Source organism: Myotis daubentonii, chromosome 3 (genome assembly GCF_963259705.1).
Source record: "Myotis daubentonii chromosome 3, mMyoDau2.1, whole genome shotgun sequence".
NCBI lineage: Eukaryota > Metazoa > Chordata > Mammalia > Chiroptera > Vespertilionidae > Myotis > Myotis daubentonii.
The window spans coordinates 59,197,298-59,225,155 of NC_081842.1; the positions used below are offsets into that span (position 1 = coordinate 59,197,298).

At 41.6% G+C, this 27,858-nt stretch overlaps 1 protein-coding gene across 1 annotated transcript in view; it reads right to left on the minus strand.

Moving 5' to 3' along the window:
• FAM162A (family with sequence similarity 162 member A) overlaps window positions 1-27,858 on the minus strand; it is a 38,730-nt gene that overhangs the window by 4,460 nt on the left and 6,412 nt on the right. Inside the window, exons 2-3 of the mRNA XM_059687678.1 lie at window positions 5,270-5,392; window positions 3,165-3,273 (exon numbers count right to left, since the gene is read on the minus strand). Coding sequence (XP_059543661.1) covers window positions 3,165-3,273; window positions 5,270-5,392 — 232 coding nt within the window. The remainder of the gene's footprint in view (window positions 1-3,164; window positions 3,274-5,269; window positions 5,393-27,858) is intronic.

Consider the following 27,858-nt stretch of genomic DNA (forward strand, 5'->3'; position numbering starts at 1 on the left):
GCCTGGGCCCTGGCTGGTATGGCTCAGTGGTAAAATGTTGGCTCATGCACCGAAGGGTGACAGGTTTGATTCCTGGTCAAGGCATGTATCTGGGTTGCATGTTCATTCCCCAGCCCCAGTTGGGGCACGTGTGGTAGGCAACCAATCGATGTGACTCTCTTACATCGATATTTCTCTCTCTCCCCCTCCCTCCCTTCTACTCTCCCAAAAATCAATAGAAAAAACATCCTTGGATAAGGATTAACAACAACAAAAAATGCTTGGAAGGAGTTCCCTGAAAGCATATACACTGGGACCCAGTGAGGTGGCGATGGAGTCTCCAGGCATTGAAGCTGGGCCTGCAGGTGGGAGAAACCAGGGACAACTGCTAAGGACACTGACTTGCTCTATTAAGAGCATCTAAGAAGGAACTCCTACCATTTACAACAGCATGGATGGACCCTGAGTGCATTATGCTAAGCGAATTAAGTCACATGATCTCACTCATTTGTGGAATATAATGAACAACATAAACTGATGGACAAAAACAGATCCAGAGACAGAGAAGCATCGATCAGACCATCAAACCTCAGAGGGAAGGTAAGGGAGGGTGGGGGTAAGGGGAAGAGATCAACCAAAGGACTTGTATGCATGCATATAAGCCTAACTAATGGACACAGACACCAGGGGGTGAGGGCATGAGTGGAGGGGATGGGGGGGTAATGTGGGGATAAGGACACATATGTAATATCTTAATCAATAAAGAAATTAAAAACAAAACACAAACAAAACAAAAAAACAGATCCAGAGACAGAGAAGCATCAATCAGATGCTCAAACCTCAGAGGGAAGATAGGGTAGGGTAGGGGTAAGGGGGAGAGATCAACCAAAGGACTTGTATACATGCATATAAGCATAACCAATGGACACAGACACCAGGGAGGTGAGGGCATGAGTGGGGGTGGGTGGGAGGGTAGTGGGGGGATAAGGACACATATGTAATACCTTAGTCAATATAAAAAAACATCTAAGATCCCACCAACCCATGTTGACCATATTTTATGTAAATTGGTATTTCCAACTGATGTGCTGTGATCCTCATGAAAAGTGATATAGTTTACATTTGAGGAAACATTTAAAAAGTAAAATGCACATAAATAAGGCTGTGATATTACCCTCCATTCTACAGGGACCAATCCCAATGGGCAAGTTAAGCAGTGCCTGTTCAGAACTAAGAGCACAAGGATAAATGGTTGCCTGGGCTCAGAGAAAGGCCTTCTAGGGTGACTCACTGGGCAGTACTTTGGGCTTCAGGGGGTCTGAGGGCCAGGGGCCTACAAGGGAACTAAAGAAGGTGTTCCATAACAAAGTCTATATAGCACCTATTAGAGCCACGGGTTTATACCAGCTTGTTTTCTGCTGGGATTTTTAGGAAGAAATTGGGATAAGCAAGAAACTGAAGTCATTGATATTTCCCAGGAAAGCACACTGTCACTTGAGCAAAGAAGGACCAGGGATTTCCTGCTGAAGTAATTTTCTCCTGCTGAAAAGAATGTGCTAATTTGACATGCAGAAGCAGAAGGGCTCTTTTTCAAAGCTGTTGTAAAGAGAAGGCAAATACTACTTATCTTCCTAGAAAAAGATACTCTAAATGAACCCAGATCTTTCACAATCATAACTTGAAATCAGAGACCAGAAGGTGCAGGAATAGTTTCCTGGCTAGAAGGGACTGTCTAGGAGCTTTGTCCCAAGTCCCTGTCTCTGAAGAGGATGATGCCCCATGGGGGAGATGGCATCTATTTCTCATAATCTCTGTTGGCAAGATGCAACCAATCAGTGAGGTAATGGTTCTCAACTGGGGGTGATTCCCCTCCCCCCCAGGGGACACTGGCAATGCCTATAGACATTTTTATTTATTTATTTTTTATTTATTTCAGAGAAGAAGGGAGAGGGAGAGATAGAAACATCAGTGATGAGAGAGAACCAGCTGCCTCCTACACGACCCCCACTGGACATCGAGCCCAAACTCGGGCATGTGCCCTGACCAGGAATCCAACCTTGATCTCCTGGGTCACAGGTTGACGCTCAACCACTGAGCCATGCTGGTCGGGCTGGAGACATTTTTGATGTCATTAATGAGTGCTACTGGCATATACAGGGTGAAGAGGACATGGATGCTGCTTAAATATCCTATAATACACAAGACAGCCCTCAACAACTAAATGTCAACAGTGCTGAGGATGTGTGTGGGAGACAACCAGTGGATCTCAATCTCTCTCTCTCTCTGTTCCCCTCACTCCCTCCTTTCCACTCTCTCTAACAAAGCAATGGAAAAAATATCCTCAGGTGAGGATTACACCTGAGAAACCCTGGGTTATAGGAATCTGTACCCATCATCTACAGACTTTGAAAAAGCCCCAAGATCCCAAATTTGGTGGCAGAAGGCACTCTTTCCTGGATCCCAGAGAAGGAATACGCTGCTTTTAAATACTTTTATGCCTATGTCTGAAGACTTGAGTGAATTGTATAGAATATAATTATTGTCACTGGTACCTAACTGATACACCCAGATTAAAACAACCTAAAAAGAGTGAACATCACTGTTTGGTCCCTGTACCTAGAAGAAGAAATCAACTCAGTTGACTTCAGAGTATGCTGTTCACTAGGCACTACATGACATATCAATGATAAGAGAGATCTCCTAGATGTTTTTATCCCAGGTACTTGATAAAGAGGAAACATTTAGAGTAGTGAAAACTTTTATTTTTTTTAATACTCACCTGAGGATATTTTTTCCATTGCTTTTTTAGAGAGAGTGGAAAGGAGGGAGTGAGGGGAACAGAGAGAGAGAAAGAGAAAAGAGAGAGAGAGAGAGAGAGAGAGAGAGAGAGAGAGAGAGAGAGAGAGAGAGAGAGAGAGATTCACTGACTGCCTGCCACACACGTCCTGACTGGGGCTAGGGATTGAATCTGAACACAGACATGTGCCCTTGACGGGGAATGGAACCCGTGACTCCTTTGGTGCACAGGATGACGCTCCAGCCACTGAGCACCACCACCAAGGCAAGAAGTGAAACTATTTTAAAATTGGGTTGACAGGTTTTAAGTAGATTCAAAGGAACTGCTTCTCCTTGAAAACAGATCAGTGAGAAACAAAGCTGCTTATAACCCGAGGGTCAGCACTCACGAGATAGTCTCTGGGATTTCCTCCTCCTTTTTGAAGCGACCTGCCCATATCAGGATCTTCCTCTCCCAGTCCGTGGGTTTGTGTAATGGCACTCTGTGGCTGTAAGTCTCTGTGAGAAAAACAAGACGAGACAGCTTACTTATGTGAGATTATGACTCTCAAATTCAGCAACAAAAAAATGCTATTTGTGCCAGTTTAGATCTATTGGGTCTGACTTTTTGCCACCTGTGTAGGTTTCATGAATTATTCTGGAGTAGAGATAACCATCAGCAAGGGTGAAAAAGATGAGAAGAGGCCAAGGGCTGAACCTCAGGCATGGCCCAAGAAAAGGGACAGGAGAAAATGGAGTGGCCCAAGAGGCAGTTGAGTAAGAGGGGTAGAAAACCACAGACGTAGGAAAAAGACTTTTAAAGAAAGGGGAAGTCATTGAAGATAAGGAGCAGAAAAGGTTAGGGAATGACAGAATGTCAAGGTTAGAAGGGATCTTGGAGATAGTCTCATCCAAATGCAGCATGCTGCCCACATCTCTACTGCAGACAGACCTCCTTGACTGTTACCTACCTGTCACACTCACTCCCACTCCATTCCTTTGTTTATGCTGTTCCTTTCACTTCATCAGAAGGCAACAGCAAAAGAACAGGAAAGTTAATAAGGAAAACATCCAAAGAACCAAAGGCGAGAAAAGAGGTTTAGAAGTATAGAAATAGTGCTGCTGTAGTTTTACCTGAAACTTCCAGGATTTGGCACAACTGTCACTATAGTATTTTTTCCTTCTCATTTTATTTTTTTAATTTTTAAAATATATTTTATTGATTTTTTACAGAGAGGAAGGGAGAGGGATAGAGAGTTAGAAACATCAATGAGAGAGAAACATCGATCAGCTGCCTCTTGCACACCTCCTACTGGGGATGTGCCCGCAGCCAAGGTACATGCCCTTGACTGGAATCGAACCTGGGACCCTTCAGTCCACAGGCCGACGCTCTATCAACTGAGCCAAACCAGTTAGGGCTTCCTTCTCATTTTAAGCACTATACACCCATTAAAGATAATTCAGAAAGTATAGATGTGAAAAAAGAAAACATAGATGTGAAAAAAGAAAGTATAGATGTGGAAAAAAGAAAAAGATAAAAATCATCCCTAATTTTCTTGTCATAGCATAATCCCTATATTTTTATTTTGGTTTATTTCCTAAGGCTTATCTCTATAATTATATATGTATGTGTAATGCTATATCTGTATCATGCTAATTTTACATCGCTACACACAATGTAAAATTTTTAATTCCTGCCTTATTCATTAGCATTATAACATTCCCCATGCTAGTACATGGTATTTATAAGCAACATTTCCAACATATGCATAATCTCATCAAGTAGATCTGACATACATAATTAATCATTCACAGAGTATTTGACATTTAGATTTATTTTCATTTTCCTATTATATATAAAAAATTGAAACATCTTTATACTCAAAGCTTTTCCCATATGTAGGGATTATTCCTTAGGATACATGCCCAGAAGTGAAACACCAGGTCGAAGGGCACAAACATTTTTAAGCTCTTGATAAATATATTTTGAGTATGATTCCTTTCCACTCACCAAGATCTGCCTGGCCCGAGCATGAAGAAGCAACAAGCAAATTGTTCTTAGGACCCTACGGTTTGTAAATTATGCTCCTTCTTCCTATAGTGGTGAGTGAGAAGGGTGTGAGTTAGGGATAGAACTAAACGTGGCTGAAGTTAAAGCCCAAGCCAAACCTTAGCCCAGGTTGTATTTTACCCAAAACATCATTTCTTGATTTGGTTCATCTTTGGGGTTCCTTAAAAGATAATTTTAATTTCCAGACTACTATTCTTTGGTGCATCTATTCTCCTACAAAAAGTGACAGTCCAATCTTTGAGGCAAGAAATAAACATGACAAATGAGGAAAATGAAGAAATAATTGCTACCTGTGAGCACAGCCAATGTCAGTACAATTTGGAGGTCTGAACTACATGACAAGGCATAATGTAGTGGCCACCTTCTTTTAGGTTTTTTTTTTTATTCCAAATTGACTCTTTGGGAGCTGCCTCGTCCATAATTGGAAAAGTAATAAAAACTTACGGGACGGAGGTTTTGGACTTTCCTGGGGTTTGGTGCAAAATCCATTTATTCTCTTCCAATCAGAGTTTCTGGTAAGCCTTACAGATGAGGAAGCATCTCTTTCACATAACCTAAAACAATTTCCTAGAAAAGAGAGAAAAATGTCTCAGAGAAGGAAAATCTGATGTCTCCAAATGAGAAATGCCCACAAAGTATATATTTCATTTAATAAAATTAACCCATTTAGAAAATGAATATACTACTCTGTATGTAAGCTACATATACTATGTTTAGGGATGCTATGCTTGGTATTGTTTTAAAATATACATGTGTTGCTGATTAGAAAATTAGCAATTTATAACATAAACATTTTATCAGCTGTAAGTTTTATAGAAGTACTTCTCATAGGCCTTTTCATAACAATAAAGGTTCTGGTGGAAATATTATGTTTTATGTCACCTGGCTTTTTAGGTACAGATTAGCAACCCCGCAGACATGATAAACCAAGACACCAAGTTGCCAATATTCTTGTGGCCAATTCTGGGTAGGGAGTTGCAATGGCAAGGGGCTCTATAAAGCCTTGCTCCTTCCAAGTCACATTTCTCCAATTAAAAACCAACTTTAGCCCTGGCCAGTATGGCTCAGTTGACTGGAGTGTCATCCATACACAGGAAACTGGCAGGTTTGATCCCCATGTGGGAGGTAATCGATGGATGTTTCTCATGCACCCCTCTCTCTCTCTCTCTCTCTTCCTTCCTCTCTCTGAAATCACCTTTGGATATAGTCATGAGTTATGTGTAATTTTAAAACTATACACACAGCCATCCTATATAATAAAAGCCTAATATGCTAAGTGTCCAGTCGTTCAGTCAGCCATTCAACCAATCAAGCATAATATGCTAATGATATGCTAAGGCTGCTCAACCGTTTGCTATGATATGCACTGAACACCAGGAGGCAGACGTTCCGACCAGTAGGTTAGCTTGCTGCTGGGGTTCAGCCGACTGGGATTGCATGAGATGGACCGGACATGCCCTGGTGCCCTCCTGTGGCCCCATCCTGGCCTGTGCCCTTTCACAATCCAGGGCCCTCAGGGGATGTTGGAAAGCCGGTTTCCGCCCCATGGCGGAACGACCGGTTGCTATGATGGGCACTGACCACCAGGGGGCAGATGCTCAATGCAGGAGCTGCCCCCTGGTGGTCAGTGCACTCCCACAGGGGAAGTGCCACTCAGCCAGAAGCCGGGCTCATGGCTGGCAAGCGCAACGGCAGTGGCAGGGGCCTCTCCCGCCTCCACAGCAGCGCTAAGCCATCAGTTGGACATCCCCTGAGGGCTCCCGGACTGAGAGAGGGCACAGGCTGGGCTGAGGGACCCTCCCGAGTGCACGGGTTTCAGGCACTGAGTCTCTAGCCCATATATATAAAAGCCTAAGTGACCCGTTATGACAGGAGCTGCCCCTAGTGGTGAGTGCACTCCCACAGAAAGAGCGCTGCTCAGCCAGAAGCTGGGCTCACAGCTGGCGAGTGCAGCTGCGGCGGCGGGAGCCTCTCCTGCCTCCATGGCAGTGCTACCGACTGGCGGCAGCAGGTGCAGCGGGGCTGGGATGAGCAGGAGTGGTGTGGCGCCCAGCCCCAGTTTGGGTCCGTCTCTGGCCGCCTGCCACTTTGGCACTGCTACAGCCCTTGGAGGATGTCGGACTGCCAGTTCGGCATGATCTCCATAGGCCAGGCTTGCACCAGGCTGTGCACCAGGTCTCTAGTAAATATATAAAACTGTATCTATATATATAAAAGCCTAATATGCTAAGTGTCCAACCGTTCGGTTGACTGCTCGACTAGTCGCTATGATGTGCACTGACCACCAGGGGACAGATGCTCTGAGAGGTAGGTTAGCTTGCTGCTGGGGTCTGGCCAATCGGGACTCGGGGAGATGGGCTGGACATGCCCTGGAGCCCTCCCACGGTCCCTCCCTGGTCTCTAAAATATTTCTTTCTAATTAATTTCCTTTCAATGTACATAAATTCATGCACCGGGCCTCTAGATATAGGTTGGTAATTTTTTAAATCTAAGTTCTAAGCACTGACAGAGTAGTATTACAAATCTCCATGTACTCACCACACAGTTTCAACAATTAATACGTGGCTAGTATAGTTTCATCTGAACCCCACCCTCTCCTTCTCCCCTACTTAATTATTTTAAAGCAAATCCAAAACATCATGTCAGTTATTCCAAAAATACTTCAGTATGCATCTCAACCCAAATAAGTTTTCAAATAATAACTTTTTGTATTACTATAAAATAATTCCTTGTTATCATCACATTTTAGTCAAATAATGATTCAGTTTGGGCTCATAATTTTAGTTGGCTTATTCTAAATAGGTGCACACATTGAATATGGTTAATGCTTCCTGTGTAGGTCACCCCCTCCTTTTTTGGTGTGATTTATTTGTTGAAGAAACTAGGTAATTAGTTCTACAGAATTTCCCTCATTTGAGATTTTGTTAATTGCATCCCCATAGTGTTGATTAACATATTCTAACTCCCCTATTTCTTGTAAACAAATGTTTGAGGTTTGATCAGATTCAAGTTAGAATTTTTTTTTAGCAAAATGTCAAAGGTGGCATTGTAGCTCCTACTGCACTGCCATCAAGAGGCATACTTTGATTTTAAGATCAGATTTTAAGATTAAGGTTAGACAGACCAATATCTCTGATGAATAAGGATGCAAAAATCCTAAACAAAACACTAGCGAATCAAATACAATAATACATTCAAAAATAATACATCACAATCAGGTGGGGTTCATTCCAGGAGCACAAGGATGGTTCAGCATATGCAAATCAATCAATGTAATACACCACATTAATAAAAGAAAGGATAAAAAGGATATGATTTTATCAATAGATGCAGAAAAAGCATTTGATAAGATACAATATTTATGTATGGTCAAAACACTCAATAAAATGGGTATAGAAGGAAAGTACCTCAACAATATAAAGGCCATATATGACAAACCCTTAGCCATTATCATACTCAACAGTGAGAAATGGAAATCTTTTCCTCTAAAATCAGGAACAAGAAACCTACTCTCACCACTCTTATTCAACATAGTTCTGGAAGTCCTAGCCAGAGCAATCAGGCAAGAGAAAGGAATGAAAGGCATCCAAATTGGGAAAGAAGAAGTAAAACTATCACTTTTTGCAGATGACGATTCTGTATCTAGAAAATACTAAAGACAACACTAAAAAACTACTAGGAACAATAAATGAATATAGTAAAATTGCAGGATACAAATTAATGCACAAAAATCCACTGCTTTCCTATATACTAAAATTGAAACTTTAGACAAAGAAATAAAAAAAACAATTTTTTTTTGCAATTGCAATAAATAAAACATCTGGGAATAAACTTAACAAAAGATGTGAAGGACCTATATTCTGAAAACTACAAAGCATTATTAAAAAAGAATGAAAAGGATACAATAAAATGGAAAGATATACCATGTTCATGAATGGAAGAATCAACATAGTTAAAATGGTCATAATTACCCCAAACAATATACAAATTTAATGCAATAACCCATCAAAATCCCTATGTCATTTTTTTAAAGAAATAGAATTTTAAAAATTTCTAGATTTGTATGAAACCACAAAAGCACCCAAATAGGCAAAGCAAATCTGAGGGGAAAAAGAATGAAGCTGGAGGTATCACACTATCTGACTTCAAATTATATACACTACAGAGCTCTGATAATCAAAACAGCATGGTACTGGCAGAAGAACAGACACACATACCAATGGAACAGAATTGAGCCTAGAAATAAAACCACATATGGGAAAATAAATTTTAACAAAGGAGCCAAAACATATAATGGAGAAAAGAAAGTCTCTTCAATAAGTAATGCTGCACCCCAAAAGACCAATGCCAAGGCACATTTTAATTAAATTGGCAAATACCAATAGCCCCAACTGCCCTCCCCTGCTGGCCTGGTCACCCCTAATTTCCCTCCCTTGCCAGCCTGGTTGCCCCTAATTGTTCTCCCCTGCTGGCTTGGTTGCCCCCAACTGCCCTCCCCTGCAGGCCTGGTCCCCCCAAATGCCCTCCCCTGCAGGCCTGGTCCCCTCCAACTGCCCTCCCCTGCAGGCCTGGGTTCCCCCCAACTGTCCTCCCCTGCAGGCCTGGTCACCCCCAACTGCCCTCCTCTGCCGGCCCAGTCACCCCTAACTGCCCTCCCCTGCAGGACTGATCATCCACAACTGCCCTCCCCTGCCAGCCATCTTGTGTTGGAGTGATGGTCAATTTGCATACCGCCTCTTTATTACACAGGATGGGCAGAGGATGTGAACACACACCTCTCCCAAGACATAAAGCTCTGGCTGGGTGGCTCAGTTGGCCTCGGCATCCTCCTGTACACCAAAAGGTTGCAGGTTTGAATCCCAATCAGGGCACATACCTGTTTCAGGTTTGATCCCCGGTTGGGGTGCGTATGGGAGGCAACCAATCAATGTTTCTCTCTCCCTTCCTCTCTCTCTAAAATCAATAAATATATCCTCACGTGAGGATTGAAAAAAAGACATACAAAAAGCCATCAGATATATGAAAAAATGTTCAATTCACTAGCTATTAGGGAAATGCAAGTAAAAACTATAATGACATTACCACCTCACACCTGTTAAAATGGCTATTATCAACAAGACAGGTAATAACAAGTGTCAGAGAGGCTGTGGAGAAAAAAAGAATCGTTGGCCCTAGCCAGTAGCTCAGTTAGAGTGTCGTCTGATATGCCAAGGTTGTGGGTTCAAACCCTGGTCAGGGTACATATAAGAATCAGTGAATGAATGCATAAGTAAATGAAACAACAAATCAGTTTCTCTCCCTCCCTCTCCCCCTTTCTCTCTCTCTAAAATCAATCAATCAATATTTTAAAAAAGGAACCTCCATTCACTGCTGATGGGAATGTAAATCAGTACCGCCACTTTGGCAAACAGACTGGTGGTTCCTCAGAAAAGTTAAAAATAGAGTTACCATATGACGTAGTAACCCTCTTCTGGGTATCTACCTGAAAAACTAAAAAACATTTCTACATAAAGTACTGCTGGTACTCGGACACCAGGTCGTTCATGTTGCTCTCGGCCTCGGTGAACTCCATCTTGTCCATGCCCTCGCCCATGTACTATATTGATTGCAGCTTTATTCCTGGTGGCCAAGACATAGAGACAACCAAGGTGTCCTTCCATAGTTGGGATAAAGATGTATGCACAATGGATATTACTCAACCATAAGATGAAATACTGCCATTTGTGACAATATGGATGGACTTTGAGAATATTATGCTAAGTGAAATAAGTCAGAAAAAAGCTAAGAAGCATATGATTTCTTCTCATAAATCTCAGAGACAGAGACAACAGCATGGTGGTTACCAGAGGGAAGGGGGTAAGGGTTTGTAAAAGAGGGAGAAATATATGGTGATGAAAGATGATTTGACTTCCGGTGGTGGGTACACAATGCAATGTACAGATCATATATCACAGAAATGTACACTTGAAACCTATATGACCCTGTTAGCCTATCTCACCCCAGTAAATAATAATAAAAGGAGAACCTGGGACATAGGCCACAATGGCCTAAATACACCTAGAAATGTTTTTGAAATCTCATGCCTTATAAAATTGGCATTGTTACATAAAATAACTATGATGTATCAAATTGCTTACTAGCTGTAACCCCAATTTGCCCCTGAATGTTATTTCTCCCACCCTAGGGCATCCTCACTATCCCTTCTTTGATGCCTATGGAAATATTGAGGTCCTCCTGTAATTGAAATTGAGTTCATTTTTAGTTTCTATTATTATTTTCACTTCAGGCATCGCATCCAGAAAGGACTTTCAGAGTTTTATTTTCTTCCCGGGACTGGCAAAAGCACAGGGAGTGATTGCATTCCTTTATACCCAGGGATTGCTTCACAGAGGCAGGAAGACCTTGACCCCACACCGTCAGCCCCAGTTCCTGACCACAGAATCAAGAAGGGCAGGGAAACCTCTATCACTGACCCTTCACAAAACCTCCTGTGCCATTACCTTGGGGCATGTCACCAGATTCTAATCATTGTCCCATGAGGGAAAAGCAAAAATAAAATAAAATACTAGGCCAACTTTTTAATATAGATTTAAATGAGGCTACGTTACTTTGAAAGTAAGAGTCAGAATAAGTGGGGACTGACCATGGTGAATGTGGAATTACTCAGCAAATCCAGAAATAGAAAAACCAAAGGGCAACTTCTTTGAAGTGATATTAATGACAGGGTTTTAAAAAGAAAATAAAGCATTATATTTACCAATAAAATAAAAAACACTACTGTGGACTTCTCATGGGCATATGTATTTGTGTAAAGATTTTTGAAAGAACATTTTTGTTACATGACTCCATATCATAAAATTGATCCTTTTAAAGCATATGACTCTGTGGTTTTTAGTATACTGTAGTCACAATTTATGTACTAATTACTACTATGTAATTTCCGAAGATTTTCATCATCCCAGAAAGAAATCCCAAATCCATTAGTACTCACATTTTTCCTCTCCCCAGCCTTAGGAAACTACTAATCTACGTTCTGTCTCTATGGATTTGCATATTCTGGACGTTTTATGTAAATCAAATAATATAATATGTAGCCTTTTGTGACTGGCTTCTTCCACCTAGCAAATTTTCAAGGTTCATCCATGTTGTAGCATTTATCAGTACTTGATTTTTTCATGGACAACTTTTATTCCATTGTATAGATATCCCAGATTTTGTTTAAATATTAGTCAATGGACCTTTAGGTGGTTCCCACTTTTTAAAAAAATATATTTATTGATTTTTTACAGAGAGGAAGGGAGAGGGATAGAGAGTTAGAAACATCGATGAGAGAGAAACATCGATCAGCTGCCTCCTGCACATCTCCTACTGGGGATGTGCCCGCAACCCAGGTACATGCCCTTGACCGGAATCGAACCTGGGACCTTTCAGTCCGCAGGCTGACGCTCTATCCACTGAGGCAAACTGGTTCCGGCGGTTCCCACTTTTTGGCTATTATGAAGAATGCTGCTATGGACGTTTGTGTATAAGGAGGGAACATCTGTTTTCATTTCTTTGAGGCATATACTATGAGGTGAAATTGCTGGGTTATATGGTAACTACAGTTAATCATTTGAGGAACTGCAATACTGTTTTCCAAGAGGCTGTAGCATTTTACATTTCCATCAGCAATGTCTGAGGGTTACAATTTTTCACATCCTGGCCCACACTTGTTTTTATATTTTTTGTGTATTTTTATTTTTTAATTAAAGCCATTCTAGCAGGTGTGGTCTCTCACTGTAGTCCTTTTTTTTAATTAAATCTTTATTGTTCAGATTATTACATTTGTTCCTCTTTTTTCCCCCCATAACTCCCCTCCTCCCAGGTCCCGCCCCACCCTCCGCCCTCACTCCCCACCCAGTCCTCATCCATAGGTGCACGATTTTTGTCCAGTCTCTTCCCGCATCTCCCACACCCCTTTCCCCCCCGAGAATAGTCAGTCCATTCCCTTTCTATGTCCCTGATTCTATTATGATCACCAGATTATTTATTCACTTGATTCTTAGATTCACTTGTTGATAGATGCATGTTTGTTGTTCATAATTTGTATCTTTACCTTTTACTTCTTCTTCCTCTTCTTAAAGGATACCTTTCAGCATTTCATATAATACTGGTTTGGTGGTGATGAACTCCTTTAGCTTTTCCTTATCTGTGAAGCTCTTTATCTGACCTTCAGTTCTGAATGATAGCTTTGCTGGATAAAGTAATCTTGGTTGTAGGTTCTTGCTATTCATCACTTTGAATATTTCTTGCCATTCCCTTCTGGCCTGCAAAGTTTCTGTTGAGAAATCAGCTGACAGTCGTATGGGTATTCCCTTGTAGGTAACTGAGTTTCTTTCTCTTGGTGCTTTTAAGATTCTCGCTTTGTCTTTTGCTCTTGGCATTTTAATGATGATGTGTCTTGGTGTGGTCCTCTTTGGATTCCTTTTGTTTGGGGTTCTCTGCGCTTCCTGGACCTGTAAGTCTATTTCTTTCACCAGGTGGGGGAAGTTTTCTGTCATTATTTCTTCAAATAGGTTTTCAATATCTTGCTCTTTCTCATCTTCTGGCACCCCTATAATTCTGATGTTGGTACGCTTGAAGCTGTCCCAGAGGCTCCTTACACTATCTTCGTATTTTCGGATTCTTTTTTCATTTTGCTTTTCTGGTTGGGTGTTTTTTGCTTCTTCGCATTTCAAATCTTTGCCTTGATTCTTGCGCTCCTCTGGTCTGCTGTTGGGAGTCTGTATAGTATTTGTTATTTCAGTCCGTGTATGCTTAATTTCTAGTTGGTTCTTTATCATAACATCGAGGGTCTAATTAGATTTCTTGAGGATCTCACTACATTTATCGGCGGCTTCTAGACAGTTCTTAAGAGACCTTAAAAGTGTGGTTCTGAACTCAATATCCTCCATTGACAGTTTTGTCCTGTTTCTTTGTCTCCGCATTTTTTATGCTTTCTTGGTGCACCCCCTAGTGGTCTTTGTGTGCAGTCTTGTTGTAGTTAAGCCTTGATTGTTGTCGGCAATACCGGGGGTGATTTGACCTCCAGGCTAACTGGCTATGAGAGTCCGCTGTTGTCTGCAGTGGGAGAGCTTCTGTGCTGGATCTCTAGGGCGGTGCTAATTAGCGTTTGCCTGAGGCTATCCGGCAAATGGCTCTGCACAGGGCTTGGGCGGGGTGGGTCCCCCGGGATCTACAGGGCGGGTCAGAGCGAGCAGTTATGGCTGCTCTCAGTTCCGTCCCTAGGGGCTCTGCCTCACAGAGTCCCAGCAACCGCTGCAAACCTTGGAGAGAAAGCTGCCTTCAAGTTCTGACCGAAGCCAGACAGTCCCACTTCTCCCATTTGAGTCTGGGTCCCTAGAGACTAGCCCGGATCTGGAGCTCAGAGTCTGAAACTCCCTCCTGATTTTTTTTTTAAATATATTTTATTGATTTCTTACAGAGAGGAAGGGAGAGGGATAGAGAGTTAGAAACATCGATGAGAGAGAAACATCGATCAGCTGCCTCCTGCACACTCCCTACTGGGTATGTGCCTGCAATCAAGGTACATGCCCTTGACCGGAATCGAACCTGGGACCCTTGAACCAAACCGGCTAGGGCTCTCCCTACCGATTGAAAACAACAACCGCGCCCTCCGCCGCCAGCCCGCTTGCGCGCGTACTCCGCACCTGAGTATTTCACTTCAGCACTGTGCCTCCTGAGTCTGGGTATGATATTCTCTTTCCTCCTAGTTGTAGAATTTCCACTCAATCAGCCTTCCTGTGGTTCTGGATGATGTCCGTTCCGTCTTTAGTTGTTTTTTGAAGTGGTTGTTCGAGGCAGCAATCTCTGGCGTTAACCTATGCTGCCATCTTGGTTTCCATGAAATGGAGCTTACGGGACTGGAAGCTGCTCTGGGTGAGTGCGGGAGTGAGCGGGAGTCTCTCACTGTAGTCTTGATTTGTATTTTTCTACTGAGTAATGGTGTTGAGGATCTTTTCACATGCTTATAGTTATTTATATATCTTTTCTGGAGAAATGTTCATTCAGCTCCTTTGCTCATTTCTTAACTGGTTGTCTTTTATTATCGAGTTGTAAAGAGTCTTTATATATTCTGGATGAAAGTTCCTTAACTGGTATGACTGCATATATATTCTCCCATTCATATGCTGTCTTTTCACTATCTTGATGATGTCCTTTAAGTACAGAAATTTCTAATTTTGATAAAGTCCAACTTTTCCATTTTTTGTTGTTGTTGTTGCTTGAGCTTTGGTGTTATACGGGGTCACAAAGGTTTGCTCTAAGAATGTTATAGTTTTAGCTTTAACATTTAAAATAGTGATTTTTTTTTTTTTAACTTACTCATCTTTTTTTTTTTTTACATATTTCTTTATTGATTTCAGAGAGGAAGGAAGAGGGAGAGAGAGATAGAAACATCAATGAGAGAGAATCATTGATCAGCTGCCTCCTGCACGCCCCCCACTGGAGATGGAGCCTGCAACCCGGGCATGTGACCTTGGCCGGAATTGAACCTGGGACCCTTCAGTCCGCAGGCTGACGCTCTATGCACTGAGCCAAACCGGCTAGGCCAACTTACTCATCCTTTAAAAATACTTTTATTTAGGATTTTGAGAAACATTGATTTGTTCCACTTATTTATGCATTCATTTGTTGATTCTTCTATGTTCCCTGAGCAGGATTCGAACTCACAACCTTGGTGTATCAGGATGATGCTCTAATCAACTGAGCTACCAGCCAGGGCAGGATTGTGATTCATTTTGAGTTAATATTGGTACATTGTGTGTGGAAAGGAGGAGTCCAACTGTATTCTTTTGCATGTCAACATTCAGTTCTTCCACTGGATTCTGTGGGTTTTAAAGTGATATTTGATATGAAGTGACATTTGGCAGAAAGTACACACTACAATTGAGCTCTCTTGTTCCTCATTGTAAAATGTGGTTAATGTAATCTTTACTTCACCAGGGCATCATTTGTTGAAAAGACTATTCTTTGCTCTGTTGGAATGTTTTGGCACAATTCAGAAAATCAATTGACCAAAAATGTGAGGGTTTATTTCTGACTCTCAATTCTATTGCACTGATCTATAGTCTCTCATGTTCTTTGTTGTGTTTTGCCACAGAAGTCTATGTTCCATGTTAGCCTGGTGGTCAGCCAATAACTGGACAGGGACTTCATTAAATGTGTTTCACCAATAAGGCTTGTGAGTCTTTGCTGAAAAACTGTGTGCATGCTGGGCCATGCTCCAGGGTGGGGGTCATGGGGCAGGGAGCTGGTGGCACTGAATTAGCTCTGAGCATGAGAGGGGGAGAGGGAGAGAGAGGGGGAGAGGCAGAGAGAGAGAGAGAGAGAGAGAGAGAGAGAGAGAGAGAGAGAGGCTAGCTCTGTGAATGGGGGTTTCCAGAGAAGTGTCAGGTCAAGCAGTAAAAATCCTCTGAGGCTGAGGGTTTTGGGAACTCTAAATCTATTCTGCCTTCTTCAGTGCTAAAATGCTGGTTTCCATAGCTACTGTGGTTGTGGGGCTATTAGTTTTCAAGGCTACTGTGAAGCTGAGAGAAGAAAGCAAATCAGTTAAACTCCACAAGGCTTGCTGTTCTTACCATGATTAAGTCATTTTTCTTGGATAAATGCTACTTGGATTGTCACAAGCCTCTGGTTATTTTCTAGAGTTCTGCAAAAATTGATTCTAAGAATTTTTGGCAGTTTTTCATTATTTTTATATAGGAGTGGAGTTTCAGAGGTCCTTACTCTGACATACCAGAAGTTAGAGACCCTATTTGTGCAAGGATCTGTGGTTACCTGCAGTCTGATTTCCTTCATAGGAGACCTCAGTTATTCCCGTTTCCTAGGGCTGTTATTCCAGAAAGCTTTGCCTGGGTCCCGGTAACCACCCCATCAGTGCCACCTTGTGGCAGCAAGTACACACTACAATTAAGCATGCCTGTTCCTCATTTTAAAATGTGGTTAATGTAGTCTTTACTTCACCAGGGCTGCTTTGAAGATTAAATGGAAAAAAACAAATGTTGAATCATTTGGCAAGATGTTTGAAACATAGCAGGCACTCTTAAAGGTTAAGTTTGTTTTCTGAAACACTACTTAAGACATTAATCTTCAAAACATTTCCAGAGCACTTTTTCTGACCAAGATAATCATGCAGTTACCAGGACATGAGAAAATTTTATGAAAACTCTTCAAAAGATTTTTATGGCTCTCAGAATTACAACAAAATTATTTAGTGGTGTGTTCTCATACTTTAGTGTGCATGAGAATAACTGGAATGGCTTGTTAAAACACAAATCACTGGACACACCTACCTCCAGTTTCTGAATCAATAGTTATGAGGTGGAGGCTGGGAATTTGCATTCCTAACAAATTACCAGGTGAAGTTGCTGCTTCTGGTTTGGAACTACACTTTGAGAACCACTGTGTTTTTTTAAACAAATTGTGGTAAAATATATATAACACACATTTTACCATTTTTAAATGTACAGTTCTGTGGTATTAAGTACATTCACATTGGTGTGACACCATCACCAGAATTCACCATCACCACTATCCATCTCCAGGACTTTTTCATCTTCCCCAGAGAGCCAATGGTTTCATTAGACCTACAGGCCCCATCTCACAGTCCTATCCCACTCCCTTCTGGCAGGCACTGAGACAGAAAGGAACAAAGGTAATTGGCAGTGAGCTAGAACGCTGCTCTCTAAGTAGGAAACAGAAAAATAATCAACAGCCCTAGCTGGTTTGGCTCAGTGGATAGAACACTGGCCTGTGAACTGAAAGGTCTTGGGTTCGGTTCTGGTCAAGGACACATACCCGGTTTGCAGGCTGGATCCCCAGTGGGGGATGTGTAGGAGGCAGCCGATCAATGATTCTCTATCATCATTGATGTTTCTCTCTCTCCCTTCTCTCTTCTCTGAAATCAATAAAAATATATTTAAAAAAGAAAAAAAGAATCAGTAATTATTTCCTTTGGTAACTGCCTTTCCCCATCCCTCTTTTTTTTTTTTTTTTTTTTTAAATACATTTTTAGAGAAACCAAGATGGCGGCATAGGTTAACGCCGGAGATTGCTGCCTCGAACAACCACTTCAAAAAACAACTAAAAGACAGAACAGACATCATCCAGAACCACAGGAAGGCTGGCTGAGTGGAAATTCTACATCTAGGAGGAAAGAGAATATCATACCCAGACTCAGAGGAGGCGCAGTGCTGAAGTGAAATACTAAGGTGCGGAGTGCACGCGGAGCGGGCTGGCGGCGGAGGGCGAGGTTGTCTGTTTCAATCGGGAGGGAGTCTCAGACTCTGAGCTCCAGATCCGGGCGAGTCTCTAGGGACCCAGACTCAAATGGGAGAAGTGGGACTGTCTGGCTTCGGTCAGAACTTGAAGGCAGCTTTCTCTCCAAGGTTTGCAGCGGTTGCTGGGACTCTGTGAGGCAGAGCCCCTAGGGACGGAACTGAGAGCAGCCATAACTGCTCACTCTGACCCGCCCTGTAGATCCCGGGGGACCCACCCCGCCCAAGCCCTGTGCAGAGCCATTTGCCGGATAGCCTCAGGCAAACGCTAATTAGCACCGCCCTAGAGATCCAGCACAGAAGCTCTCCCACTGCAGACAACAGCGGACTCTCATAGCCAGTTAGCCTGGAGGTCAAATCACCCCCGGTATTGCCGACAACAATCAAGGCTTAACTACAACAAGACTGCACACAAAGACCACTAGGGGGTGCACCAAGAAAGCATAAAAAATGCGGAGACAAAGAAACAGGACAAAACTGTCAATGGAGGATATTGAGTTCAGAACCACACTTTTAAGGTCTCTTAAGAACTGTCTAGAAGCCGCCGATAAATGTAGTGAGATCCTCAAGAAATCTAATTAGACCCTCGATGTTATGATAAAGAACCAACTAGAAATTAAGCATACACGGACTGAAATAACAAATACTATACAGACTCCCAACAGCAGACCAGAGGAGCGCAAGAATCAAGGCAAAGATTTGAAATGCGAAGAAGCAAAAAACACCCAACCAGAAAAGCAAAATGAAAAAAGAATCCGAAAATACGAAGATAGTGTAAGGAGCCTCTGGGACAGCTTCAAGCGTACCAACATCAGAATTATAGGGGTGCCAGAAGATGAGAAAGAGCAAGATATTGAAAACCTATTTGAAGAAATAATGACAGAAAACTTCCCCCACCTGGTGAAAGAAATAGACTTACAGGTCCAGGAAGCGCAGAGAACCCCAAACAAAAGGAATCCAAAGAGGACCACACCAAGACACATCATCATTAAAATGCCAAGAGCAAAAGACAAAGCGAGAATCTTAAAAGCACCAAGAGAAAGAAACTCAGTTACCTACAAGGGAATACCCATACGACTGTCAGCTGATTTCTCAACAGAAACTTTGCAGGCCAGAAGGGAATGGCAAGAAATATTCAAAGTGATGAATAGCAAGAACCTACAACCAAGATTACTTTATCCAGCAAAGCTATCATTCAGAACTGAAGGTCAGATAAAGAGCTTCACAGATAAGGAAAAGCTAAAGGAGTTCATCACCACCAAACCAGTATTATATGAAATGCTGAAAGGTATCCTTTAAGAAGAGGAAGAAGAAGTAAAAGGTAAAGATACAAATTATGAACAACAAACATGCATCTATCAACAAGTGAATCTAAGAATCAAGTGAATAAATAATCTGGTGATCATAATAGAATCAGGGACATAGAAAGGGAATGGACTGACTATTCTCGGGGGGGAAAGGGGTGTGGGAGATGCGGGAAGAGACTGGACAAAAATCGTGCACCTATGGATGAGGACTGGGTGGGGAGTGAGGGCGGAGGGTGGGGCGGGACCTGGGAGGAGGGGAGTTATGGGGGGGAAAAAGAGGAACAAATGTAATAATCTGAACAATAAAGATTTAATTAAAAAATTAAAATAAAAAAAATACATTTTTATTGATTTCAGAGAAGAGAGACGGGAGAGAGAGAAACATCAATGATGATAGAGAATCATTCATTGGCTGCCTCCTGCACGTCCCCCACTGGGGATCCAGCCCGCAACCTGGGCATGTGCCCTTGACTGGAATCGAACCTGGGACCCTTAGTCCACAGGCCAACGTTCTATCCACTGAGCCAAACCGGTTAGGGTGCCCCATCCCACTTAATTAGAACACAGGCAGTTTAGGAGAAGAGAGAAGAATAGACAGTTAAGAACAGAAGTTGCCTCTCAGCTCAGTTTAGGTAGTAATATAAAGCAAAAATGCTCACATCTACACCTATTAACAATCGGTCATATAAACGCATGTTTGGAGATACTCAACAAATAATTGAGTGCCTACCATGGTCCAGGCAATATACAAAAAGAGATAAAAATCTATTCCAGTAGAACTTACATTCTATTGGAGGGTAAAACTATATAGTTAGATAGTAAGTGCCAGAGAGAAAACATGAACAGCGGGGATATGCAGTGCTTGTGTGCTTGGAGTAGAGTGTGTGGGTGAAATTTCAGATAGGATAGTCAGGGAAGTTCTCTTTGAGAACCGCTGTTGAAGGAAGTGAAGGAGCTAGCTATACATATCTACATGCAGATATCTGGTGGGATGCTATTTCAAACAGAAACAACAGTAAGTACAAGGGCCCTAGAGCGATTCTGGAACAGAGTAAATAATGTGAAAAGGATTTGAGATCACAGAGGTACCTGAGGTGGCGGTGGGGAAAAGGACTTGAAAGCATGAGGGGTTTATCTAAATCAGAAAATATTTACCAAATTTTTCTTACTACAGCTTCATATTAGATGCCAATAATTTTTACCTCCCTAAGGTATAAGTAACTAAAATTATACAAATATGAACTTATTATACATATTAGAAATAATATACCAATGCAAAAAATAATTTTAAAAAACTGACATCACTAAAAAATGAAGTACTTGATGTGATCTCAGTTTTTACTTTGCAATTACAAAAAAAAAATGAAAGCATTAAAGTTTTAGTATTATTAAGGCTTTCTTTTTCTATCTCCAAGAGATAGAATATTTTGCCCCCGATATCCAAGTCAAAAATTTTCCATCTCTGGTGGACTACAATTAAAAACAAACATACAAATTAAAAAGAAAACAGCCCTTAAGCTCTCTGGTTGAACTTGCAGACTGTCCCTGGCTGACAGTTCTGCATCCCTAGGGCCTTAGCAGGAAGTCAAGATGAAGCCTCACAGCTGCCTCTAAGACTGTGACTGGCAATGGCTGGTTAATATTAAGAGTAAAGGCTCTTGCCCTGATCGGGTAGCTTAGTTGGTTAGAGTGTGGTCCTAATATGCCAAGATTGTAGGTTCGATCCCCAGTCAGGGCACATACAAGAAGCAACCAATGAATGCATAAATAAGTAGAACAACAAATTGATGATTTTCTCTCTCTCTCTCCTTCTCCCTCCCACTTCTTCTCTCTAAAGTCCTTTTTAAAAAATTAAAAAAAGAAGAGTAGAAGTTCTCAAACTTTCATATATGTTATTAGACCCCATTTCCAGAGTTTCTGATTCAGCGAGTATGGGGTGGAACCTGAAAATCTGCACTTCTAACAATTTCCCAAGTGATGTTGATACTGTTGGTCCTGGGGCTCACAATTTGAAAACCAGTGCCTTAGAGCAGTGATGGCGAACCTTCTGAGCTCGGCGTGTCAGCATTTTGAAAAACCCTAACTTAACTCTGGTGCCGTGTCACATCTAGAAATTTTTTGATATTTGCAACCATAGTACAACAAAGACTTATATTTTTAATATTTATTTTATATATTTAAATGCCATTTAACAAAGAAAAATTAACCGAAAAAATGAGTTCGCGTGTCACCTCTGACACGCGCATCATAGGTTCGCCATCACTGCCTTAGAGGTACTGTTGCTAGCTGGACACTGTAATGCAGCAGTCGCCAACCTTTCAGACCTCACGGAGCACCAGTCATCCACGGACCACCGGTTGGCGACTGCTGTTGTCATGGATCAGCTGGGATGAGGCTGGTTCAAATACTGTCTTCTATCTTGTTGTCCCTTCCTTTCCCTAAAAAGCCTTTCCAACCTCATGATGGACAGTGCAGAGAGCAGGGATGCCTTTTTTCTCTGAATCTTTCAAGACCCTCCTAGAGAGAAGCATCAGTTATGTGACCTGAGATATGACCACTCTCTGGGAATCAGTGATGATAAATGAAGGGTCAATGAATGCTAGATGACAAAGAGGCTTTTACAAGATGATCTAAGTTAGTGTTTCTTAACCTTTGTCAAGATCAGTTGTCAGGTGTGTTGCTAGCTATGAAGTTTGCCATTAATTTGCTTAAAAATAAAATCATGACATTTGTTAAAACTCCTAATACTGTACATCACAAAGAACTTTAACAGATGTAAATTTAAAAATATCGCCCTAGCTGGTTTGGCTCAGTGGCTAGCATCAGCCTGCGGACTGAAGGGTCCCAGGTTCCATTCCAGTCAAAGGCACATGCCCGGGTTGCGGGCTCGATCCCCAGTGTGGGGTATGCAGGAGGCAGCTGATCAATGATTCTCATCATTGATGTTTCTATCTCTCTTTCCCTTTCCCTTCATCTCTGGAATAAATAAAAATATATTTTAAAAAAATCAACCAGGTCCTGGCTGGTGTGGCTCAGTTGGTTGAAGCATTGTCTTGTGCACTGGAAGGTTGGGGATTCAATTCCCGGTCAGGGCACATAGCTAGGTTTCAGGTTTGATCTCCAGTCGGGGCACATATGGCAGGCAGCTGGTTGATGTACTATTATCTCTCTTACATGGATGTTTCTCTTTCTCCCTGTCTAGAATCAATAATAAATAAACAAACAAATAAATATCAACCAGGATGCTGGAGGAATCCCAGGATGGAATGCAGAATGTGACAAATGTACCTAACTGTACTAAAATGTATGAAATGACCTAACCTCATAACCTTCAAGGTGAGGGGAAAAGGAGCTGACCTAAGTAACTTTGAAAAACATTGTTTGACTGAAAACTAAGACTAAAGATAAAAAGAACTATACAAAAACACTATTTTAATTGGCAGATTTTTTAAATATGAGCATGGGTTAACAATTCTAAAACGACTCTATACACGTATACTAGGGTTGAACAAATAAGTAAACAAGTGGTAGATAATGAGCCAGGTTTCTCACTGTCAGAGAAAGAAGTTCCAAAAGCAAGGGTGGAAAGCTAGAGTAAACCCTGTGGTGCTGGATCAGGGCCAGAGAACAGTATATGAACTATTTTAGCTTCATATACTTATATATATTATGTATTTGTAAACATTCTATAGAGAGATGACAGAAGACATATAAATACAGACATAATTATGTGTATAGAACTTAGTTTACATATATGTATTTTCCAGCTCTGCCCACTGAGTCGGCTTGGACTCAGTGACACTTCTGTGGCAACAGGAACACTCAGTGCACAGATCTTAGTTTCTAAATACCATTACCCAATAAAAGGAACTAGAGTTCCTCGGAGAAAAATGGCTGATTCTAGAGAAAATACAAGATGAATCTGGAACATCCTATAGGACCAGAAAGAAAAAGTGTTCAAAAATCAAAAGGATGGGGGCATATAACGGGACACAGGAGCTGAGTTAATAGAACCTACCCTGGAATAATTTGACCAACAAAATAAATAATGCAGTTATAAATTATAACTTAAGGTATAACATATATGCATCCATACTGATATCTGGGTGAATGAATAAATGGGGGAGAAGGGACAAATCTTCCTTAAAGAGAAATCCCAGATACATGTAGATACTCTTCCCTCCTGGATTCATTTCCCCTTGAGTATGGGCTGGACTTAGTGACTTGGTGACTTTACAAGAAAGAAACAAACTAGCCAAAATCACCAGTCATAAATCATGTGGATAGCGTGTATTATCTAGTATGATATGATGAGGACACTTTACCTCTGTGCTATTTATTCTTCCTCGAAACCCATAACCCTAGTCTCATCATGAGAAAGCATCAAACAAACCCAAATTGAGACATTCTAGAAAATATCTGGCCAGTGCTCTTCAAAACTATCAAGATCATGAAAATCAAAGTGTGTGACGCTGTCACAGATCAGAAGAGACTAAGGAACCCGACAACTAAATGCAACGTGGTGTCCTGGACTGAATCCTAGAACAGGAAATGGACAACAGAATAACTGGAGAACCGAATCAAGTCTGTCTTTTAGCTGACAATAATGAACTGATGTTAATTTCTTTTAAAAAAAATATATTTTATTGATTTTTTTTTTTTTTTTTTTTACAGAGAGGAAGGGAGAGGGATAGAGAGTTAGAAACATCTGCCTCCTGCATACTCCCTACTGGGGTTGTGCCTGCAACCAAGGTACATGCCCTTGACCAGAATCGAACCTGGGACCCTTGAGTCCGCAGGCTGACGCTCTATCCACTGAGCCAAACCGGTTAGGGCTGATGTTAATTTCTTAGTTTAACAAATGAACTGTGGTTATGTGAGATCTTGACACTGGGGAAACTGGGTGAGGGCTATACAGAACTCTACTACCTTTGCAACTTTTCTGTAAGTTAAAATTACTCCAAAATAAAAATATTTTTAAAACATGAGTACTTAGGTATTAACTGTATCTTGTTTTTTGTTTTTATATTTTTATTGATTTCAGAGAGGAAGGGAGAGGTAGAGAGAGATAGAAACATCAATGATGAGAAAGAATCATTGATTAGCTGCCTCCTGCACGCCCCCTACTGGGGATCGAGCCCACAACCCAGGCATGTGCCCTTGACTGGAATCGAACTTGGGACCCGTCAGTCTGCAGGCCGACGCTCTATCCACTGAGCCAAACTGGCTAGGGCAACTGTATCTTGTTTTTACTTTATACATGTTTTATGAATATTTACTTGATAGTCAATATTAAAAACTTAGAATTTGATGTTCTCACTATAAAAATGTCACTCACTCACTTGCACTCCAATATGCTTTTGGAATGGGAGAGAAAAAGAAAGGAATGGGGTAGGAAATGTGCCCAATTCATGGTAGACCAAAGATGCACAGGTGAAGGTCATCTGACAAGTGTACCCTGGTGAAAATGAGATGAGAAAATTACATATTATAGCATGTATCTTGTCACACCTTGCTATTCTCAAGTGTGGCTGACATTACCTGGGAGCCTTTGAGAAAGGCAGAATCTCAGCTCCTACCCCAGACCTACAAAATTTTCAATGAGATATCCAAATGATTCACACGAACATTAAATTTTGAGAATCAAAAAGATACTCGTATTCATTCAACAGTTGCTGAGTACTTCCTGTGTGCCAGACACATGGGAACCAATATCACGTTCTCCAAAGTCTAAGGCAAGGCTCTTTAGCCTCAGCTGGGAGTGTCATAGCAATACAAATTCTCAGACCCTCACACCAAACCTTGAATCTTGTTTTTACAAGCCCTCCAAGTGATGCTTAGGCATACTGAAGTTTGAGAAGCACTGCTCTAGAAACCTGGATTCCAGACTCTGCATACTGGAATCACCAGAATACCTTAAAAAAAAAAAAAAATACACAGGGCCAACACAGAACAATGAAATCCCAATTTCTGGGAGCAGGGCCTGGACATTAATATTTTTTAAAAGATTATCTAAGGCAGGGATGGGGAAAGTCAGGCCCTCAGGCCATCAAGTCCTACGAATTCATTTGGTCTGGCCCTCCCAACCCATTAGGGGTGAGTTAATTAAATGTTTGACCAAATATAGCAGGCTAATTTTTAAGGTGAAAATTTTGTATGGCCCTCGAATGATGTTATAAATATCCAAATGGCCCTTGACAGAAAAAAAGGTTCCCCACCCCTGGGATTCTAACAAGCTGCCATATTTAAGAATCACTGCTCTTCAACACAGTCTCTGTTGAATGTAAGCTTCATGAATGCCAGAGCACACCTGCAGAGCTTAATACTATGTCTCCTCTGTCTGGGCTCAAAATCCCTCTTTTCAACAGTTAATTTACGGACCAGTTCAGCTTTACTTCTAAGTTTGGCATATCAGCAGTAAATTTAGAATCCCTGTAGAATATGCCCAGCTTTCAGATTTTATAGCCTCCCCTCCCCCCGCCACCGCATCCCCTCAAGTCTGTAATACACTACTCAGTTCTTAATAACATGCAGTGTGAACAGGTCTATAGTTGCCTTGCCTTCTTCATCCCCTTGAAATAGGCTTATTTCACATCCCTCCTCCACAGCAGCTGGCCACCCTCGTGGGGGAACACAGTCACTGTCTGATCTCACAGTGAATGACCAGAGCTCACAGAGCTGATCCTACAGCAGGGATGTGAGACTGTTTGCCCAACCACCTCATTCTCTTTTCCTAGTGTTCCAGGCCAGTGGCTGCTGCCATGACCTCCACTGGGAAAAGCTTATTCTTGGGGCAAATGATATTCCTCTTTTCGTGTCCTATGGAAAGCTCTTCTAATCTAAATACACAGTACCCATGATAGTCCACAAATGCCTCTTTAATCCTTTCAGAATTGAAATAGGATATTGCTAGTCCTAAAATGTTTGCTATGATGGAAAAGCGCAAGACTAAGGAACGTTGAAAATTTGTTTTGTGAATCAATCAATTATAAGTCTCAGGAGGAACAAAGCTACATGTAGGCCTATCCTGAGTATAGCATAGTTCATATACATACACTGTCTCATCAATAATGTATTTTATGTCCGCAGTGTGGCTAAGTGGTTGAGTGTCAACCCGTGAACTAGGAGGTCACGGTTCGATTCCCAGTCAGGCACATGCCTGGGTTGCAGGCATGCAGGAAGTAGCTGATCAATGATTCTCTCTCATCATTGATGTTTCTATCTCTCTCTTCCTCTCTGAAATAAATAAATATATTTTTAAAAAATGTTATTTTATAATTATGATGAATTGTATGTCATTTGTTTATAGCTGCTCTAATTGACCTAGTAGAAAGAAGAATAATTAGGATAATTCTGTCATGTAGAGAAGTTAGAGCTCTTATTTCCACCCAGAGCTCATTTATATACTTTTTTTAAAAAAAAATTCTTTATCGCCTGACCGGTTTGGCTCAGTGGATAGAGCGTCGGCCTGCGAACTGAAGGGTCCCGGGTTCGATTCCGGTCAAGGGCATGTACCTTGGTTGCGGGCACATCCCCAGTGGGGAGTGTGCAGGAGGCAGCTGAATAGATGTTTCTATCTCATCGATGTTTCTAACTCTCTATCCCTCTCCCTTCCTCTCTGTAAAAAAATCAATGAAATATATTTTTAAAAAATTCTTTATTGTTTAAAGTATTATATAAGTCTCCTTTTCCCCCCATTGACTGCTCCCCGGTGCCCCCCATGCCCCATATATACATTTTTATCCTCACCCAAGGATCTGTTGTTTTTTAATTGATATTTAGAGAGAAAAAGGAGAGACGGAGAGGGAGGGAGGGAGGGGGAGAGAGAGAGAGAGAGATTTGTTGCCTCCCCTACTACTCACTCCGACTGGGGATTGAACCCACAACCTAGGTATGTGCCCTGACCGGGACTCAAACCTGCAACCTTTTGGCAAACGGGACAACGCTCCAGTCAACTGAGCCACCCAGCCAGGGCCACCCAGAGCTCTTTTAAAATAGAGAACCGTTGATTTAGTTTCCACATTAAAGACAAAGCTGGACTGCATCAAAGACCAACCACAACAAAACAAATGAACAAACCTGAAATACAGGATGTTCCCCCCAAAATGTACATACACTTTGAATAATTATTAATTCCAATGGATTAATTCTGAAAAGAAAGAAACATCAATTGAGCTATTAGCTATTAAAGAGTGTATACATTTTTGGGGGACAGCGTGTATTAACTTGCTTTGAGCTTTTCAAAAATCAGACCTGAATGGCTTGATTTTCCGTCTGCAACTATTCTGACAAGGAACGGATTTTGTCTGGCTTTAAATCTGATGTGCTTGTTCTTGCACGTAGCATAGACTTCTGGGTCTGCCTGCCAGGCTACCATCACTCATAATCTATCTCTGCCTTGTTAATGAGG